General features: G+C 43.8%; 2 protein-coding genes across 4 annotated transcripts in view; one reads left to right on the forward strand and one right to left on the reverse strand.

Annotated features, from left to right (window-relative positions):
- ctif (CBP80/20-dependent translation initiation factor) overlaps positions 1–10,163 on the reverse strand; it is a 71,317-nt gene extending 61,154 nt beyond the window's left edge. For both annotated transcript variants that reach the window (XM_049019725.1, XM_049019723.1), the window contains exons 1-2: positions 10,030–10,163; positions 1,325–1,567 (exon numbers count right to left, since the gene is read on the reverse strand). In XM_049019725.1, coding sequence (XP_048875682.1) covers positions 1,325–1,504 — 180 coding nt within the window. In that variant the 5' untranslated portion in view covers positions 1,505–1,567; positions 10,030–10,163. The remainder of the gene's footprint in view (positions 1–1,324; positions 1,568–10,029) is intronic.
- The window catches only part of bxdc2 (brix domain containing 2), a 277,175-nt gene that overhangs the window by 99,717 nt on the left and 157,016 nt on the right, over positions 1–20,442 (forward strand). The gene's annotated exons all lie outside the window — the stretch shown is intronic.

A 20,442-nucleotide genomic window follows, 5' to 3' on the forward strand; every position in this document is an offset into this window, starting at 1 on the left:
CAGCTAGGCTGAGCTTCCAGTCAAACCTCATTACATAGGAAACTCTGTGGATTATGGCCATGCAGAATTTTTGACAGCTGCTGGTTCAATTCTTTGGCACATCCCATATTGGCACATCCCATATTGGCACATCCAGTATCGTTTCGGGCAGCGTTACACCTTCTTCCCTCCTCGCAGCTCTACCCGTTTTTCACCATAAAGCACAAAAACATTGTTTCTCTCCAAAAGCTGCGTATACCACCGAGAATAAAGGCATCTAAAAACTGAAATGAAACGTTGCTGATCCATTGGGAAATTCTCTTCCCACTTACCCCATCTTGCTCTCCAGGACACATAGGTACATATACAGGTGACAGCGACCTTGGCAGCAAAGGGCAGCCACCCGCAGAGACCCCGTGGAACTGGGGGTTAAGGGTCTTGCTCTAGGGCTCACAGATATGACTATTCTGCCGAGGCCGGACTTCAAATGCCGACCTTCCGATCACATGCATGGAGGCTTAGCCTCTGACTAAGGAAAGTCTGCTGGGGTGTCAATGCTATCAGCTCTCTCTGTTATTAACTTAAAGGCTGCATGTTTGTAGTTCTTACAGATTTATCAGATGTTTTTGTCCAATGCTAAATACGAGTGAGGATCACACAGTCCCTGGAGTAACTAGCATTAAGGGCCTTGCTCAAGTTCCCAATAATAACATCACTGCCAACCATGAGATTTGAACAGACAACCATCTGATCACAGACATAGAGCCACACAACACCCCATTCAAGCTGCATGTCACACATTCACTCTATGTTCACGTTACAGACCAGATCTGATCTATGCAATGAAACCCTTACTGGGCTAGTGAGTGGGTTGCAAGCTCACACCCACCTGAAAACTGAATGAGTAATCAAACCCTTACTAAATGAGTGAGTGCGTCTTGAGCTCACATCCACCTGTAAACTGGATGAGTAATCAACCCTTAATGGGTGAGGGAATGGGTCATGAGCTCACACCCAACACATGGGACTAGGTGAGTAATCAAACCCTTACTGAGTGAGTGGGTCTTGAACTAACACCCACCTGAAAACAGAGTGAGTAATCAAACCTTTACTGTATGAGTGACTGGGTCTTGAGCTCACACCAACCCAAAAACTAGATGAGCAATCAAACCGTTACTGTATGAGGTGAGTAGATTTTGACCTGAAATCCAGCTGTACAGTGGATGAGTGATCAAACCTTTACGGGGTACACAAACAGGTCATGAGCTCACATCCACCTGTGACAGATGAGTTAGGTAATCAAACCCTTTCTGGGAGAGTGAATGAGTCGCAAGCTTACACCCACCTGTGACACATGAGACTGGGCCTTCTCCTCGTCCACGTCCGCCTCGGTCTTGTCACTCAGCAGGCCCTGAACCTGGTACTCCAGCACGTAGCTGTCGATGAAGCGCTCGAGCTCCTCGATCTCCTGGGAGCGTGTGCTGCCAGCCTCCGAGGACGCAGATGCCACCGAGGAGTTCTCCATAGCAACCTGCCGCTGGCACCCGGGAGGGGGGGAGGGGGTGGGGAGGCTGGCACGAGATGTGACCTGCGGGGGGAGGACAGAGGGTTAGCTGGGAACAAGCACATCAGAAGGCTTCAGACAGGTAATGCTAGTGCACTGATAAGGGATGCATTCATTTCAAGTCTGTAAGTTATTCGTGGAATTAGCAGCCAGACAAAATCAACAGATAAACACAGGTAGATGAATTAACAACACAGAAACATTTATGCTAATAGGAAAGATTTTAACCATTTAAACCCAGACCTATAAGAAACCGCTTTGAACTTAGCTCTGGTCCCATACCGTACCCGATGCCCTTATATGTACCTGATGCCCTTATATGTACCTGATGCCCTTATATGTACCTGATGCCCTTATATGTACCTGATGCCCTTATGTATAGCCCTACCACATATTTTAGCCTTAGTCAGAACTTCACTGATCAGATAACCCAGAATGTACTCCTCAGGTCTGCCTTTGGTGCAGCTGATCACGTGACAGTTAGCTGACAGTTTGTGTCTGAAAGGGCCAGTTGCTAATCTTCTTTATAATCGCCAACTGAGAGCTGGGAAGCCAAAGAAGATTTGCAGTTGCGGCAGCCAGCCTGGCGCGCACTGCAGGCAGCGGGCCGAGCATACTCACCTTCTAACTGGTAAACTGCCTTATCCTAAGTAACCATTTCAACTGTCGACTTTCATGTTGCTCATACGAATGAACTGATTCGCTCCTGCTTTCACGATCAAAAATAAGACATTTATTCCACTAGCGCCTCTCCAGCGTAAGCGAAACCAGCCAATAATCATTCATCTATTTTCCATATCAGCGTTTCCTATGCAAGGTCGCAGGGTTTGGAGTCCCTCCTGGAAATATTATATAGGTGCCAGGCTTGCTGACCTATCACAGCACACATCCAAACCTATCTACAATTTGGCAATTTTAAATAACATCAGCACGTTTTTGGACTGTGGGGGGAAACCACATGATCAGGCAGGGAGAACATGCAAACTCCACACACGGAACCAGGGCAGAGACTCGAACCCTGGTCCAATGCTACCATGTTACCCTCGCCAATATTCAATCCAATGCAACATTTCGTCCCTCTACAAAAGTACAGCGCAAAAGCATCAATGTAGTGTTAGAGAGGGAAAAAATGCAGTCATCATTTGTAATCCGTCCCGGTTACAGCGCATGAACGCTAATTCTGTGCTTCACTCTAACAGCGTGAATCTTCTCAGAAACGTGAGCATAACCTTCTTCTTCGGATTGTGAAACACATCTTCCTTCTCTTCAAAGCTACAAGCAGCAATTCATCCTTTTACCTCCCTATGTGATTTTCTTTTATGGCGAGCGGCTGTTTGAATCTCAGCTTAAAGCACGTCTCTGAGCTGTAAGAATTAAGATACAGCTAGGAGTGCAACATTGCTGCTGGGTTTACACATAAACCTTGCCCATTACCATGGCTACCTCACCATAAATGGTCTTATTGATCTGACAGTCGATAGTTTCAAGCATTGTTTCATGTAGCGATCACGTTTTTTTTTGTGTTTTTTTAGTTGCGTCGATCCATCCAGGGCCATCCCTGTAACGTAAACGTTACTGCAGCAAAACAGCGCAATCGAATCTCTCCGTCCCTGCCGCTCCTCTTCTCTGCCCTTGACAGAATGTGCCGGATACAGTCACACTTTGTCTCTCTGACAGTTAATAAATCATGAATGAAAGTCTTATCCCATTACCCAGCAGAGAAACGCCTTTGACAAAACCGGAGCCAAAAATATGCTCATTGCATGTTCATTTCCACAATGAACCCCCTGGCAACAATCAGTATCTGATAAGAAGATTCTCCAGCAGGAAATCAGATGTTCAAAAGCATTCGGAACAGAACAGAAATCGGCGTTCTGAAATGCTAACAAGTGGACCAGGTCTTTAAGAAGCACTTCAGAAGACACCAGGCACACCATTAGACCACTAAATTAAGACCCATGTTCTCCTGTGTGGTGCCTCCCTGTATGACGTGCATTAATTACTGAACCCAGCTAGGCCAGGGTGCGCCCGAAAAAAAACTGAATGCCCCTATCACTCAGGCAGTCAGTAATTCGTTAAGTTCATTGATTGATTGATTTATTGATTCATTGGTCGATTGCTATTTTTAAAGCTGATCCTTTATTGGTAGTTTGCTTGTTTGCAAGTTGATTGGTTAAAACTGAATGGAGAAACCAATTCTAAATGTCTCCCTTTTGGGGCTCTTTTAACATAGTTGTGTATTTTCTGGTATGCATTGTCTGTTTCCTCCGTAAAATGGATTTTACAAGCCTGATCAATGAATTTCACGCCAGGAAAGCATGGAGGATAGTAAGAACTTCGTATTCTTATGGAATTTGCCCCGCTCTGTACAGCTATCTATGGTCTTTGCTATCCGTGGTAAATGTGTATTGAGAGCACATGGTGGATGCAGTTGACACGCACTGGATCAGAGTGTCATGTTTTAAGGTTACCACTACTGAGATGCGTTTATTCCATGAAGTCCCTGTTAAGCCATTTGCTGAGTAAGAAGGGCAAACTGTAGAAGACAGTTTTGTGATCGTTTGCTCTTGTCGTGTTCAGCAGTATTTAAATGTATAATCACACGGTTACATAACATCCAGACAGTCCGTCAAGCAAACATTCATGGCTCAAAATACACCAGAAATTTGGAGAAAAACACACAAGCAGATAAGGAAATATGTCAACGGCCTTACAGCTTAAACTGGGCAATAACTGGACTTGCAGAGGCCCACTGCACACACTAAGCTAATTTTCTTCAATGGTATAATCAATTTAAAAATAACCTTGTTATATACATTTTAAACACAATATCTATGATTAGGCTGTCTTTGTAAGCTTAAAAAAAACTGTCATACAATTCTAATCAATATCGGGCAGCTCATTTACACAACAGAAAGATAAGGGAAGCATAAAAGATAAAAACTGTAAACTGCTGCACACACACATCAATACTAGCAAGTCACAAGCCAGCTTAACAGAGGATAAGTCAGAAATAAATAGCCTTAAACCTGGTTTTCAGGTTTCCTTATGCTCAATACCAGATTTCAACAATTCTTAATACAATTCATGCACTTCTGTCACCTACACAACAGAACTTCAAAGGTACTGCAATACTGATAACGGTCATTTATAAAACAGACTTCTAGCTGCTGAGGTGTCTGCTATGAACACAAGTGTGGTTTACATGCTGCTGGTTGCTGTCCCATGCAGGCTCAGCCAATACCTACTACAAGAGTAACCACAGGCTATTTGACAAAATCACGCAGCATTAGTTCAAAGGAAACCACACAATGCAACCCTGAAATGTAGCTTTTCCTTATGATGGGATCATTTGCAGCAAATCATTAAAAAGCATGCAGTATATTGCACAATTACCACAATCTCCCCTCATGCTGAATCAGGAATCAGGCAGCACATCTCAGTAGACGTCCTTAGCTTCTCAGCTCTGAATAATTACTTTAAATAAACAAAAATAAATAAGTGTAGTGTAGTGCTGTATAAGATCAGGATTGTAAGTCTTTTACATCTTGTTTTTTCCCCCCAAAAGTACTGTATGTACTGTAAGTACTGTATGTACTGTAAGTACTGTACTGGCAGCTCTGAAACATGATAAAACCAAAATGAAAACTTTAATGAAAATTTTTTTTTATCGATTTATCATAAACAAGCTAGTGAAATTCCACACTGATTTCATTTCTGAAAACAGCCAAAGAGCAGGAGCTCAGGACTTAATCGCGCCGTACTCAGATACCAGAAAATCTCTCAAAGGCATGAGGCACAGACAGGATTCCTCTTACTTTCTAAAGCTAAATAAGTAAGCAAACAGTTCAAGCTGAAGCGAGTTCCACAGTAGCAAAGCATTTGAATAATGAGAAAAACACAATGATGTCACTCGTGATGTCATCATCTTCTTCTACATGAGACACACAGACATTCACAGGTGAGAGTGAAGCTTAGGGTCAGAGCACATGGTCAGCCATATATCCGGCACCTCTGGGACAGCTTTCAAGTTTGAGGGCCCTGCCCTTGCTTGTTTGGGGTGCATGGGATCCAAAAGTAGTCAACCTAAGTTTAAAGGTCAGTTACACACAGACAGAAGTATGTGGCTACGAAGTTCCTTAGAAATGCATGAAATGTATTGTGCGAGAATTAGGGCTGGGCGATATCGCATTCCTATTATACTGCGCGTAATAATCGGCAGGACTGCAGATGACAGGCGAAACAACTGGCTGGAGACCAGCTTTTTGGTACTATGCGGATGTTCATTTACAGCCACAATTTGTTAAGCAGAGTAGTAGTGCCGCTAAAATATTAATGAGATGCGTTTTTGTGACGGCCCAAGAGTCAGAAACCTGCATAAGCTTGGAGTATCTTTATGTTTTTTGGTATACTCTGGTTTGGTACACTTTAGTGTGATATGGCGGTGAAGAAAGGAACAGCTCAGCAGCCAGGACATTTTGAAAAGAGCAGGTCCTGGCGATAAACAGGGTAAAAAGACATTGGCGGTGTGGCGGTACTTTTTGCAGTTTCAAGTCCGACGGGTTTATAAGGATACGCCGAATTTATACTTATTACTAACTGTTGAGTGTCATAAAATACCTCATTAATATTTTAAGCGCACTACTATTCTGCTTAACAAGCTGTGGACGTACATAAATGTCCATATAGTCCGAAAACCCGGCATCCGGCCAAATGTTTCGCCCGTCATCAGGAACCTTGGTGATTATCGCACATATGCGATATAATACTGACGCGATATCGCCCTGCCCTACCGAGTATATGAATTAATTATTAATGACTTAAACATTAACATACAGAGTAATGTTTGGTCTGCTGGGATTCAATGCTATGAATTATTAATAATAATTACAACAATGCATTCAGCAACACCGGTCTATTCTTTATCTTACAGATGACAATAATCGGTACCATCAATAGCTGAAGAATGATTCCAATAATCTCGACACACATATTTGATTGCATCAGCTGTTCACGCCATCACAAGATATTTCATTAGCTACGGGGCCTCTTTCCGCAGTGTGCAAGAGGAGAGGTCTCAGAGGACCTCATGCGGAATTGTGTATATCAAATACTCCAAAATCTCGAGATAGTTACATGCTGTTGTTTGGCAGCTTCACTAATGTTATACTAAAAAGTAAATAATAAGACAAATGCAGTATTAGAAGCTGGTACCAGCAGCTCTGCTGGGACTTTGAGTGGCAGATGGGCATGATTAATGCTGACTGCATGCCAGCTGACGCAATTAGAGCTCATTGGATGACAATATATAAGTAAAAATTAACTTTGCATATTAGTTCACTGTCCAGCTCATGGGGGTGGCATGGTGGTGCAGTGGTTAGCACTGTCGCCTCACACCTCTGGGACCCGGGTTCGAGTCTCCGCCTGGGTCACGTGTGTGTGGAGTTTGCATGTTCTCCCCATGTCGTCGTGGGGTTTCCTCCGGGTACTCCGGTTTCCCCCCACAGTCCAAAAACATACTGAGGTTAATTGGACTTGCTAAATTGCCCATAGGTATGCATGTGTGAGTGAATGGTGTGTGAGTGTGCCCTGCGATGGGCTGGCCCCCCATCCTGGGTTGTTCCCAGCCTCATGCCCATTGCTTCCAGGATAGGCTCCGGACCCCCTGCAACCCACTAGGATAAGCGGTTTGGAAAATGGATGGATGGATGTCCAGATCACCACTACTGACACCATCGATGCAATCCCATCTCCCTGGACCTTAAAAGGAACACAGATAGCAAAAGCACGGCAGTATGCTTTTTTTGAGAGCCATAAATCCAGTATATACACCACATCCTTAAAATAATACTATAGTGTATTTCTGATTTCACAAACAGAAGAGAGAATGAAAAAATAAACTACTTTTTGTATTTAGGGATATTTCAGTCAGTAGAATTAATCCTGTCTGTGTCTGAGTATTCATGTACAGATATTTTAATGCAGTCGGTCTCACCCTGAGTAATGACAAATGGTATGCTGTCAACATACATAACCACAAAATACGGCTTCCAAAGAGGCGCAAGGGCTGCACCAAAACATGGGCTGGCACTGGAACACAGGAGAATTCCAGAAGCATGAGCTGTGATTACACCCTCGCTTAAAGGGCTGAGGGTGACAATAGGCAAACTGTCTCCCCAGCTTGACCTGCCGCTGAATTTTGGAAGGATGAGATTTTCTAGGGACAGGTTTTGAGCCTGACACAATTATTCTAAACGTGCCTGATGTACAAAGCTGCCCAATTGTCCCACATGGATGGGATCCAGTACAGTGGCCTTTACACTGTCACTGCAATACCAGTGACAACACATACGCAGCAACATACTATAAAAAGTTACTGGTGAGCATAACCAAGACAAGTATGTAACTGCAGCAGAAGACACTGCGAAATAATTTGTGAAATAACTAAATAACACGAAAACTCCAAAAAATACGATTAACTAACAGAAAATCTAGCCTGTTCACAGTTCAGGAGACTTCTCTGTGGTGGGTGGGTTTTCAGTGAGCTAGTTTTCATCAATGCCTGCTTACCCAAGCAGGTACCAGTAAAATGACCCCAGGTGAACTGGGTCAAATCAGCCAGTGGCTGATTTTTTAATAAAGATATTCTACATAAAAATACCAACAAATCAGGAAATGCCTGTAATAGACACATCATGACATACTTATGCTATGCGTCCATATTTTTATTACTATTATTATGTAACATTACGGATATGAGGAGCAAACGTAGCGCTCCAGTTATTCTGGTTGAGTTTCTACTAAATAATTAAAATTAACGATACAGCTGCACCGGTGGCGCAGATTAAATACAGGCAAATGTGTTGATATTTTATGCTCAAAATACGATCATTTCACAAGTTGCCATTACCTTCAGAGTATCGGTAATTGACACCTAATAACTTACTGTACTTGCTGGCGTGCAGGCTACAGTAATAAAATACACCGATTGCATATATGGCGAGGATGTCTGCCATCATCCACGCTATTACATGGAAATCTCATATTAAATATAAATATCGCAATAAGAATCGTTCAGAAGTCAAAGACAAGCAGCAATATAACGTTGCCAGTGGGATAAGAAAAATTCAGACCATCATCATTTGCGCATTTTACACTCCATTTATTACCAGCGTTAAAGGGTGATTTTATTTTTCCTTAAGAAAATATTGATTATTTCAGATGGCTAAAAACGCTGTTCCGTTTTCACAGCAACATCCTGTCCACTTAGTATGCCGTGCAATTTCGAGGACATCCTATAATGATGGCATACAGTCTCTGGCATCCAGGTTAAATGTTTTTATATCTGATCAAATTACCGAGCGACAAGAAAAGCCTTACAAGGACTATTTCCCGACTATAAAAAACATAATCTCGGGGAAAATAAGATGGTAGAAAATAATAATTCACAACAAAAGTACAATTTCCGCTGAAATACTCAGTGTAATCAATCAAATCAAATGGTAACAGCATCAGCTCCTTGGATATTTGCATGCGATGTCAGCTTTGTCTTGACTGCCTGCTGCTATATGTGAAGCACAGCCATTGTTAGCCGCTTCTCAGCCATCTAGCCGCCTGACTGACTGCATTCCCCGTCCTTTTCACAAAAGGCATGCATGCGCAGGCGACGCAGCCCAGTTAATGGTCCTATGCTATGGCCAGGCACAAATGACATAGCTAACTGGTATCTGGAAACGCGACTAACTCCCTATGGAGTTCAGAGGACCGGTACTTTAATATTTAATGGGGGGAATTTTGCTGTTATTTTCACTTGCTTGGTGTTTCCAGTCCGTCTGCGTTGCAGATGCGCCGGAGATGCTCCTGCATGCCCGCATCGCCTCCCCTCAGGCCAGCAGCGCTCCCACGCCCTTTATATTCTCCTGTATCTTAATAGTTAAAGGTGATGCAACCGTGGCTACCGCTAGTTAACAGGCTACTTATCTAGCTAACAAACTCTTAATCCTGTGCAAATGAATCAGTCAGTACGTCATAAAAAATATGTAATCTTAAAAAAAAAATCACTGCATGACAGACATTAGTTATTTCTCGGCTACCTAGTTACATTTATTGTGCAGCCGCGGTCTTCCATACCAGAAACAAGGCTGAACAGCCCGATCAGATTAATGTAAACATGCAAAGTCATAACTAGCTAGTTACGAATTAATTTATCATCAATGCAGACAGTGTCACTGATCTCCTTTTCTAAACGGGGGGATGAAGCCGGATAAGCCATCGATCCTGTTAGCCATCTTAGAGCAAGCTAAATACACTCAGACCGTAAAGGTAGCGAAGCGAAATTACAAGTTGCCTACAATCCAGCCAAAGGCATCGTATGCTGCTAACGAGCTAACTAGCGACACATACTAAACACCGAGAACCGGCGAAGGCACTCCCGGCCGATGAAATTCTCCCAGACCCCAGCTGGATATAAAAATATAAACGCTCACCCAGTGAATCGGCTCAGACTGGCAATGAATCAGGAATCCTATGATTGTTTTAAATCCCTCATTGCAATGTCATCGGACCGAAAACGTGCCGGAGAGAGAAAAAGGGCTGCGCTCGTGACCCACGTAGAGCCGGAATGTAGGAATGTGACGTTTGCTCCAATTGGCTGACAGGACCGGGACAGGCGAAAGGAGGAATTCTGGGGGGTGGAGTTCTCTGGACGCACAAAAAACCGCTCTGGGTTTGGGAAAGTTATAGGAAAAACGCGCTATGAGACATGTTACGCATGTTAGCGTAAAACCCTATACAAAATTTTTCCATCTAGGTCAATTTTATTTTTGTATACAAATTAAACCACTAGGATTTATTAAGTGCTTTTATATATTTTTTAACCATTTTCAAAGCATACACAGATTCACAGTTATAATTAATGGAATATAAGGCTTTTTCAGTGATCCAGCTACTGAACCTAAGCTAGAGAACACCAACATGGTTATGCTATGGACAGTGGTGCCGGCTTCTCTCTGGGTCTGATGAAACGATTCCTGGTGTCACAGCAGGGCATGGTGCAGGCAGGGAAAAGACGATGATCCATGGAGTAGTTCCAAGACAAAGGCGCTAAACTGAACACACCAGGAAAAGCACATAATAACGAGGACCTACGAGGGATCAAAAACAAGCAGGAAAAATAAAGGACAAATTTAAAGAAACCAAGTAACACACCTATGGACCAGCACAACACAGGAAGCAGGAATAGGGAGCAAAGCAACAACACGCAGTAACAAATACAATGACTGATTACAGAACAGAATCAGAACAGGCACTTAAATACACAGTTAATAAATGCTAACAATGGGCAGGTATAGAACATGACAAAAAACAACCAATCAGCAATGGTACAGGACAAAAAGCAACAGGTGGAGCAAATTACAAATAACAAGCACAGAAACTAAAAACTACTATCATACTACATGGTAAAAAAAAGAAAATATATGGTGTTTTCAGCCAAGCACAAAATCCCGCTTTTGGGGTCCCTTTCACATGCATACAATTCAAAATATTGTGTATTTCTATTATACTGCCCTGCAAACTCTTTCAGACCGCTGTATATCATTACACCAGTAGGTGGCGAAAGAAGATATCTCGGAACTGAACGGCATAGGTCTAGTTGACTCCCGGATATTTATGTATGATACAAAGTAAGACAATACAATAATATTTACTCGTACGTGATACAATAAGGTTTATGCAATTTTCTATACATTGTTTGTCTGAAAAACATTAAACGGATGTAATCACTTTGCAAATCCAAATTCTGTTATCAAAGTTATATTTGGAACAAAGATAAACCGAATTACCGTAAATCGAGGGATAGGTGTAATTGAGTAGGAATGGAGGGTTTGCGTTGACACCTAGTGGCTAATGATAGAATCACAAATAGGTAATTAAGGGGAAATTCTAGTGAAAACACATAAGAAAAATGACGCTTTGGAGTATATTTAGTTATCTGTACCCTTAAATGCAGAGTCTGTATTCATTCATTAATTCATTTATCCATCCATTCATCCATCCTTACATCCAATTTCCATACTCCTTTCTCCTATGCAGGGTCAAAGGGTCTGAGGTTCTCATGATTTACTATTACCTACATTGCAACCCATAGTACTGTATGATGCAAGCCTGTTGTTGATGAATATACAACATATCTGCCACTTAATGTCCAAGCTTCACCACTGACTTATAATAACAAAGCAGCAATTGTTCTGGTGCTCTGCTATTCAACAGTACTGTGATAGTTTTGTGGTCAGTACTGACCACAGTCGCTCCATAAGTCAGCAGTTTTGCCATCTACAGACGTCCTCTGATGACTCCTTCTTTGTGGGATACATCAGCAGCGAAGATGAGTCAGAGTGCTGGAGACTAGAGCAGGACTTTGTCTTGTGGTGCAGGGAGAAGATCCTGCAGCTCAACATCAGCAATACAAAGGAGATGGTGGTGGATTTCCGGCATGAGAGGGAACCCCTGAGAGCATCACCATCCAGGGGGAGGAAGTGGAGGTGGTTCAGCACCTGGGGGTCCACATCAACAGCAGATTGGACTGGGTGGGAAACACAGCGCAGAGCAGACTCTACTCTCTGAGGAAGTTTAGGTCTCATGAAGTGTGCAGCTAGTTGCCCTGTATGCTTTAGCAGTCCAAAGTGGCCATGTGCTTCTCTAAGGTGTAGCAAGCCTTAGTCCAAACTCATCAGGATGGCCAGCACCTCCGCAGAACAGACCTGGAACCCACTGGATGCAGGAGCAGAGAGGAGAGTAGCGGTAAAATTTAAGAACATTTATTCATTGTGGGACACCATCTTGGTGCGCTAAGCATATTCACTGGATGTGGGGTGGCCAACATGTACAGACTCAAAGAAGAACGTGTTGTTTCTCTTTGCTAATCGCTCTATTCTTCTCACCTATTCAATGAGCAATATCTAATAGTACATGCTGCTACATACTTTATCTTAAGGCAATTTACGCCAAGCACCAAAGCAACTTCTTTCCTTGGATTACTGGTAATGGGAAAACAAAGCTCACAACAAGCAGGCAGAGCCCAACAGGATGTGTTACATCAGTACTGGTCCTTGCCAATCCGGTGCTCTAGGCAAGCATCACCACTTTGTCTGTGGCAAAGTGAAATTAGCTGACAAGTTAGCACCCCCTTAGAAGTTGGTGCCTTAGGTGGCCGCCTATGTTGCCTGTAGGACTGACTGGCCCTGGGTCATGTGATTTACTTGCATCTAGCCAAAGACGGTGATAGAATATTTAAAAGTCTTTAAGACTAGTGATGAAAGTTCTTAAAATGACAGAGAGTAAATTAATGAAATGTCATTTTATTAAATATTTTCTGTCCATCCAATTCCTGTAATTGCTTATCCTATTTGGGGTGCCAACCTATTGCAGGGTACAAAACAGGGAACAACCCAGGATGGGGTGCCAACCCATTGCAGGGTACATGCACACATGTACAATTTTAGAGTTTACTCTCAGGCAAATGGTAAGCGTAGATTTTGTCAAGATTGCAGTTATGTAATGTAATGCAAACTTAGACAAGACAAAAATGAAGAAAACACAAAAAGAATAAGAAAAGGCAAAAGAATGAACACAAATGTAAGACAAGACAAGCCAAAAACTAAGAAACCAAAAAAAATATTAATCACAATTGTTTTCTGGTTATTTGTGCTTTTTTGAGTTCTCAGTTTCTGTTTTCTTTAATTTTAGGGTTATTTGTTTGTTTGCTTGTTTTCTTTTTTGACAATTTGCTTACCTTACGGGAGTCTGAGATTTATAAAGATGAGTGTTTATAGTGCAGCATTAATTTCACCTGTGACACGCACACACTGCAGCCCATTCGTGCCCAAAGCACTCTCAGCTTTGCACGTGGTAGATATATCACTGAGAAATGTCTCTGCAGATTACATTGCCTTCTAATTAGCGTAAGTAGATCCCAGAAGCTTCTTGAACACTTCACAGTGCTGTGCAGGAACATGACGAGTTTCGGCTCTTCTACGACAATGCTGACACAAAGCTGAAAAAGTCATTTTATTTTAGTAGTTTGTATGCTACTGTATACTGAAACTAGCAGGCAGAGAAAAGGCCGGGAATAACAGCCCAAAGAAATCAAATGCACATATACTACAAATTCGAAAAACATATAGTAAGAATATCGGCTGCTACTTTTCCATGCAGCCCTGTTACTACCACCTTGTGGTCAGACGTTGTATGTCCAACATACCCATCCTGGAGTTCTCCTTCTTTCTTTTGTGATGCAGACAAGGATAATCAGTTAGAAGATGGATGGATGGATGGATGGATGGATGGATGGATGGATGAGCTCAAAGATGAGCTATGAATGGATTCCAGCTGACTCTGGCTGGGCTGAATACCGATGAGGATAAATAATTGTTTTGGTTGAGTCTGGAGATTCTGTATATAAGCCAGTGATGTTAGTTCTGTTCATGGAAAGGTATTCTGCACTCTTCTGTTCCTTTAATTGAACATGAAAATAAATTTGATAGATTTGAAGATAAAAAAGCAATCCAAAATACCGACCACATGCATGGTGGGGTAATAGTGAGCACTGTCACCTCACACCTCTGGGACCTGGGTTGAAGTCTTTACCAGAGTTCCATGTGTGTGGAGTTTGCATGATCTCCCTGTGTTATTGTGGGGTTTCCGTCAGGTGCTCTGGTCCCCCCCCCCCCCCCACCCCTAAAGTCCAAAAACATGCTGAGGTTAATTGGAGCTACCAAGTTGTCCATGTGTGAGTGCTTGGTGTGTGATTGTGCCCTGTGATGGGTTGGCGCCCCATCCTGTGTTGTTCTCTGCCTTGTGCCCTATGATGCATTGGTGCCCCATCCTGGGTTGTTCTCTGCCTTGTGCCCTATGATGCATTGGTGCCCCATCCTGGGTTGTTCCCTGCCTTGTGCCCTATGATGGGTTGGCGCCCCATCCTGTGTTGTTCTCTGCCTTGTGCCCTATGATTGGTTGGCGCCCCATCCTGTGTTGTTCTCTGCCTTGTGCCCTATGATGGGTTGGCGCCCCATCCTGGGTTGTTCCCTGCCTTGTGCCCTATGATGGGTTGGCGCCCCATCCTGGGTTGTTCCCTGCCTTGTGCCCTGTGATGGGTTGGCGCCCCATCCTGAGTTGTTCCCTGCCTTGTGCCCTGTGATGGGTTGGCGCCCCATCCTGGGTTGTTCCCTGCCTTGTGCCCTATGATGGGTTGGCGCCCCATCTTGGGTTGTTCCCTGCCTTGTGCCCTGTGATGGGTTGGCGCCCCATCCTGAGTTGTTCCCTGCCTTGTGCCCTGTGATGGGTTGGCGCCCCATCCTGGGTTGTTCCCTGCCTTGTGCCCTATGATGGGTTGGCGCCCCATCTTGGGTTGTTCCCTGCCTTGTGCCCTGTGATGGGTTGGCGCCCCATCCTGTGTTGTTCCCTGCCTTGTGCCCTGTGATGGGTTGGCGCCCCATCCTGGGTTGTTCCCTGCCTTGTGCCCTGTGATGGGTTGGCGCCCCATCCTGGGTTGTTCCCTGCCTTGTGCCCTACGATGGGTTGGCGCCCCATCCTGGGTTGTTCCCTGCCTTGTGCCCTATGATGGGTTGGCGCCCCATTCTGGGTTGTTCCCTGCCTTGTGCCCTGTGATGGGTTGGTGCCCCATCCTGGGTTGTTCTCTGCCTTGTGCCCTGTGATGGGTTGGCGCCCCATCCTGAGTTGTTCCCTGCCTTGTGCCCTGTGATGGGTTGGCGCCCCATCCTGAGTTGTTCCCTGCCTTGTGCCCTGTGATGGGTTGGCGCCCCATCCTGGGTTGTTCCCTGCCTTGTGCCCTGTGATGGGTTGGCGCCCCATCCTGAGTTGTTCCCTGCCTTGTGCCCTGTGATGGGTTGGCGCCCCATCCTGAGTTGTTCCCTGCCTTGTGCCCTGTGATGGGTTGGCGCCCCATCCTGGGTTGTTCCCTGCCTTGTGCCCTATGATGGGTTGGCGCCCCATTCTGGGTTGTTCCCTGCCTTGTGCCCTGTGATGGGTTGGCGCCCCATCCTGAGTTGTTCCCTGCCTTGTGCCCTGTGATGGGTTGGCGCCCCATCCTGTGTTGTTCTCTGCCTTGTGCCCTATGATGCATTGGTGCCCCATCTTGGGTTGTTCCCTGCCTTGTGCCCTGTGATGGGTTGGCGCCCCATCCTGGGTTGTTCCCTGCCTTGTGCCCTACGATGGGTTGGCGCCCCATCCTGGGTTGTTCCCTGCCTTGTGCCCTATGATGGGTTGGCGCCCCATCCTGTGTTGTTCCCTGCCTTGTGCCCTATGATGGGTTGGCGCCCCATCCTGGGTTGCTCCCTGCCTTGTGCCCTGTGATGGGTTGGCGCCCCATCCTGGGTTGCTCCCTGCCTTGTGCCCTGTGATGGGTTGGCGCCCCATCCTGGGTTGTTCCCTGCCTTGTGCCCTATGATGGGTTGGCGCCCCATTCTGGGTTGTTCCCTGCCTTGTGCCCTGTGATGGGTTGGCGCCCCATTCTGAGTTGTTCCCTGCCTTGTGCCCTGTGATGGGTTGGCGCCCCATCCTGAGTTGTTCCCTGCCTTGTGCCCTGTGATGGGTTGGCGCCCCATCCTGGGTTGCTCCCTGCATTGTGCCCATAGGCTCTGGACCCCCCACGACCCTGAATCGGACAGGCAGTTACAGAAAATGGATGGATGAAGCCTAAACAAAAAGCTGACATGCATGAGTAAAATAGTATTACTGTAACGGTCACCTGAAATACTTAAGGACGAATCAGAGAGGGCTGCTATGTAATATTTTGCCTAATTGCTTATAAAATTTTTGGCAGTAGCAGAAGTCTAGTAGGCCCACATAAATATTGAATCTAACTCCTTATATATGTTCATAAATAAAGTCTAGTAGGGCTTGATTGTAAAAAACCAGGTGGAAACGTCCAGTAGATATTGTGGGTAAAAAGTTTTTACAAATGTCACAATAATGACCAGTAAATAAACTTGTAATTTAGCATATTGTATGTTGACTTCCAACTGTAGACACATACATTACTCTAATACAACGTTTTTCCTTTAACTGCTTTATGGTGAAGCCAGTGCAGTGAAATAATCTGGAAATCTTTTGAAGACCATTCTGGAATCATTGATATGAGCTTGTCGTAAAGTGTAACCCCCCCCCAGCTAAAAGGGAGAAGTTGATCCTTCTTCAGCAGTGCCCTCTAGGGGAGTCCAAAATGTTGCTGAGGGAACTGAGTCAGTGAGGTGGGGGCCTGTTTCCGAGCAGCCCATGGAAAAGGTCATGGTGGCATGACGTGAAGAAGCGTGGGGTGAATGCTGTGACGCCCAAGGACGTCTGCCACGCACCCAGGAGCAGCCGTCTGATCTCCAGAAAGTGGCTTGAGATTCTGTACCCAATTTAGAAAGTAGGAGGACACAGCACTTCTGCCAGAAGTCCCTTAGCGTGAGCCCAACCCATGCTGGTTTCCAGCAGGGAGGGGCTAGTGCTACAGTTTATTCATTTTTTACTTGAAATAGGTGCTTTTCTGTTTTCCACAGAGACCAAAGGATTGTGGACTCAAAACACAACCTCAAAAGTATGAGCTATTCTAGGACTGATCCGTTACCTGGGCCAAGTCAGTCACCAAGAGGTGGTCATGAACTCTGACCACAACTGTGCAGGAACAGCCAGTGCTCACGGCACGACAAGGGGTCTGCTCCTCCCTGGGATTGATGAGATATTATAAGATACACAATTGGCTGGGCTCAGGTCGCAGAAGGGTCCAGAGACAGGCCGCGCTAGGCAGAATGGCAGGTCCAAAAGGTGGAACTGCAGGAAATGTGGGAGCAGAGGGCTATGGGGGCCTTGACAAGAGTACAAACCTTGACAACAACAAGGCAGGAACTGCTGCGGGGAAGGGACTGGCTGCTGATTTGATGGGATGCTGGTTTGATGGTGGCATCTGGCTGAGGGTGGTCCAGAGGCACGGCTATTGTGGTCCTTATAGCTGCCTTGCACCAGCCAATGGGAAGAACACTGTCAAGCTCTGGGCTGTGAACAACTGATGTCCCTGCAGGGGGCATTTTTCTTGGACCCATAGTGATAGTCAAGGAGTGTTCCCAGTGCCTTAATGGTGTGAGCAGATCCTGAGGCTGGGGGTGAGTTTCGACTATTATTTAGCTGCTGCTCCTTAGTAGGAGCCCCTTCCACTCTCTATCACTAAGCCATCAAAATGACTCAAATATTCGTTATCCTGTTTAATGGAAGCGTTAGTGGATTCAGACCAATAGCACGCTGCTAGGCAGACAGCTGAGATGTTGTTATCCAATTGGATTCAACGTCCGAGCTACCCAAAACGTATCCTACCCGAATAACGAAGGCCTTTGGGGTTGAACGAGACTTTTAAATGTGTTAAAACATAGGAAAACCTCATTACATTTTAACTACATAATTTTGACTATGCAATTAATTTATTGACGCTGTTGACACTACATCTACATTTAATTTCAACGCTGCTTTCATTAATACGAGTTCCACGGAGCTTGAAGTGTCAGGGAGTAACACACGGCAGATGGCCTGATACTTTGGTTTTAAGTGTCAGATTCTAATTAGCCTTCATGGTGCGATCCACCTTCCTACAAGTGCTGGCAGTCAGAGACGACTGCTGAGCTCCCCGTCATATGCCAGCAGCTCCCTAAATTACCGAACACCAGGAAATCCTCTGACCAGGTGTCACAATACAAGGCTGTTCTGAGAAGTGCCTGCCTGTCTTGTGTAACCTCAGGTCGTTCTTTATTGATCTATTAACAATCCGGTCAATCACTGCAGCTGAGATTTCTGCTGCATGTTACATCAAAAGAGGTCACGTCTGAAACAGTTACTGAAGTAAGTGCACTCATGTATCCTTCCTCTTTAACTTCATTTAATTTTATTAGCTAACTAGGTTTCCCTTCATTTGTTTACTACGTTGTAGAGTCATTTATTTTTAATAAAGAATTTTGCTTCATTTTTAAAAACGTACAAATCAGAGGCGGTTCAGATATGGAACTATTTTTAATTTTCAAGTTTTCAAGATTTCCAGCTAGCCCCCTCAAAATTCGTAATCACTACTCCAGCTACCATATACTACAAATTTATACTTCAGCTTTAGTGTGATCTGTAGCTCAGTTGGTTTTAAAAAATACGTTTGTAAATACTTGCAGATGTTATCATTAAGCAAAATTCACTCCTGTATGTGTGCAAAGAGTGAACTGCATTGGACTGGCTTTATAGCCTGAATATTCCTTATTTCATACACTTAAGTTAAAAACTGAACAAACCTCAAATCACTCAAGTGCTTAATTTCACTGCTTGCAGTTTAAAAAAATGACTAACAAGAGCTTCCAACATGTAAGAAAGCTAAGGCTGAGAATCGCACGACTTGTATGACCAAGCAGTTAACTAAAGAGGAGAGGAAACTACTATGATTAAGCTGCTGATTTCGAATCAGCATAGAGAATGTTAACAGTATAGTTATACAGAGGATGTATTGAGTATGTATAGCTATACAGAGCAGCCCAAATGTTCATCGCAGTATGAAGTTCACAGCACACTGTTATTCATCCACTGGTATTTATTTGTTGTGTTGAGCAGTCAAAGTAGTGTCATACAACACATGCAGATTAACGAACCATTGAAAAAATTAATTTCTAGGGTGTAGGGTTACACTCTTATGTACTGGGTGCAGGTTAAGTAAGAGGACACTATATGCAGCTTACCTAATTCTGGAATAATATTGCAGATTTATTAGTCTCATAACAGAAGTCCATCGACAAGCAATGCATATCTGCACATATCTTCCACACAGACATTTTCTTTTTATTAAGTGCCATAATTTTTTGACTGACTCATTCAGTTCTGTTGCCGTTTTACTATTTATTGCTCTCAAAGGGATACTAAAGGCAAATGTTTGGCGTTTTATGTTTTCGCGAAGGTGTTACTAATTAAAGTTCACCCAATGAGACTACATATCAGTGAACTTTTTAATTCAGAACAGCTCTTTAAAACTATAATTCAGTAATTAAGCAATGATTTTTGCTATAAAATAAAATAAATTTGCAATGTTTTTGGTGAATCAAGCAAATATCCCCAGACTTTTGGTGAACACTGTAAACTGTGGCGTTAATCTAAAAAAAAAAAAAAGCTAAAAACAATAAGATTATTTATGTCAAATCACAGGAAATGTAAAAATTCGATTCAATTCAATTTTATTTGTATAGATCATTTTCCCAACATTACATTGTCTCAAAGAGCTTCATATTATCCTTGCTCAAAGCCCGTGAGGCCAGTACATTCTGGACATACCAAAATCATATTTAATGCATTTCCGAGAATCACTCCCTGTGGTTCATTGATTTTCCTTGATTTAAGTTACAACACTGCCATAACGTGTAAATTTCCAGATACTTTATAAGGGTCTTGAGCTACGAGGTACAAGTATATAACAAGCCATCAAATTACATGATCAAATTTAATAAAGCACAAGTAGCTTGTAGGTATATAGTTTAATGTTTCACAGTATGTAATCTTCTGGATGCTATTCAATGTGTTAAAAGCACTTTCCTTCAGACGCTGGGACGGAATTTGAGTGCTATGAATGAAATCAGACTTATCATCCTTAACTTGAGTCTTTCACAACTATGCTGCAATATCTGGGCTAGAACCTCCATATCAAATCATAGCAGATGACTGGGGTAACTAAAGGTCTGTCCTGGTTTTGTTCATGTACATGGATGCTTAGATGACATACTGCCTCGGCTGCAACAATGACACTTGAATCCACCTCTTAATCCGTAGATGACAGCCTGGATATTCCATCGGTGGCGTAATGGATAGTTTGGCTTGAATTTATTCACTGG

Source organism: Brienomyrus brachyistius, chromosome 7 (assembly GCF_023856365.1).
Source record: "Brienomyrus brachyistius isolate T26 chromosome 7, BBRACH_0.4, whole genome shotgun sequence".
Lineage (NCBI taxonomy): Eukaryota > Metazoa > Chordata > Actinopteri > Osteoglossiformes > Mormyridae > Brienomyrus > Brienomyrus brachyistius.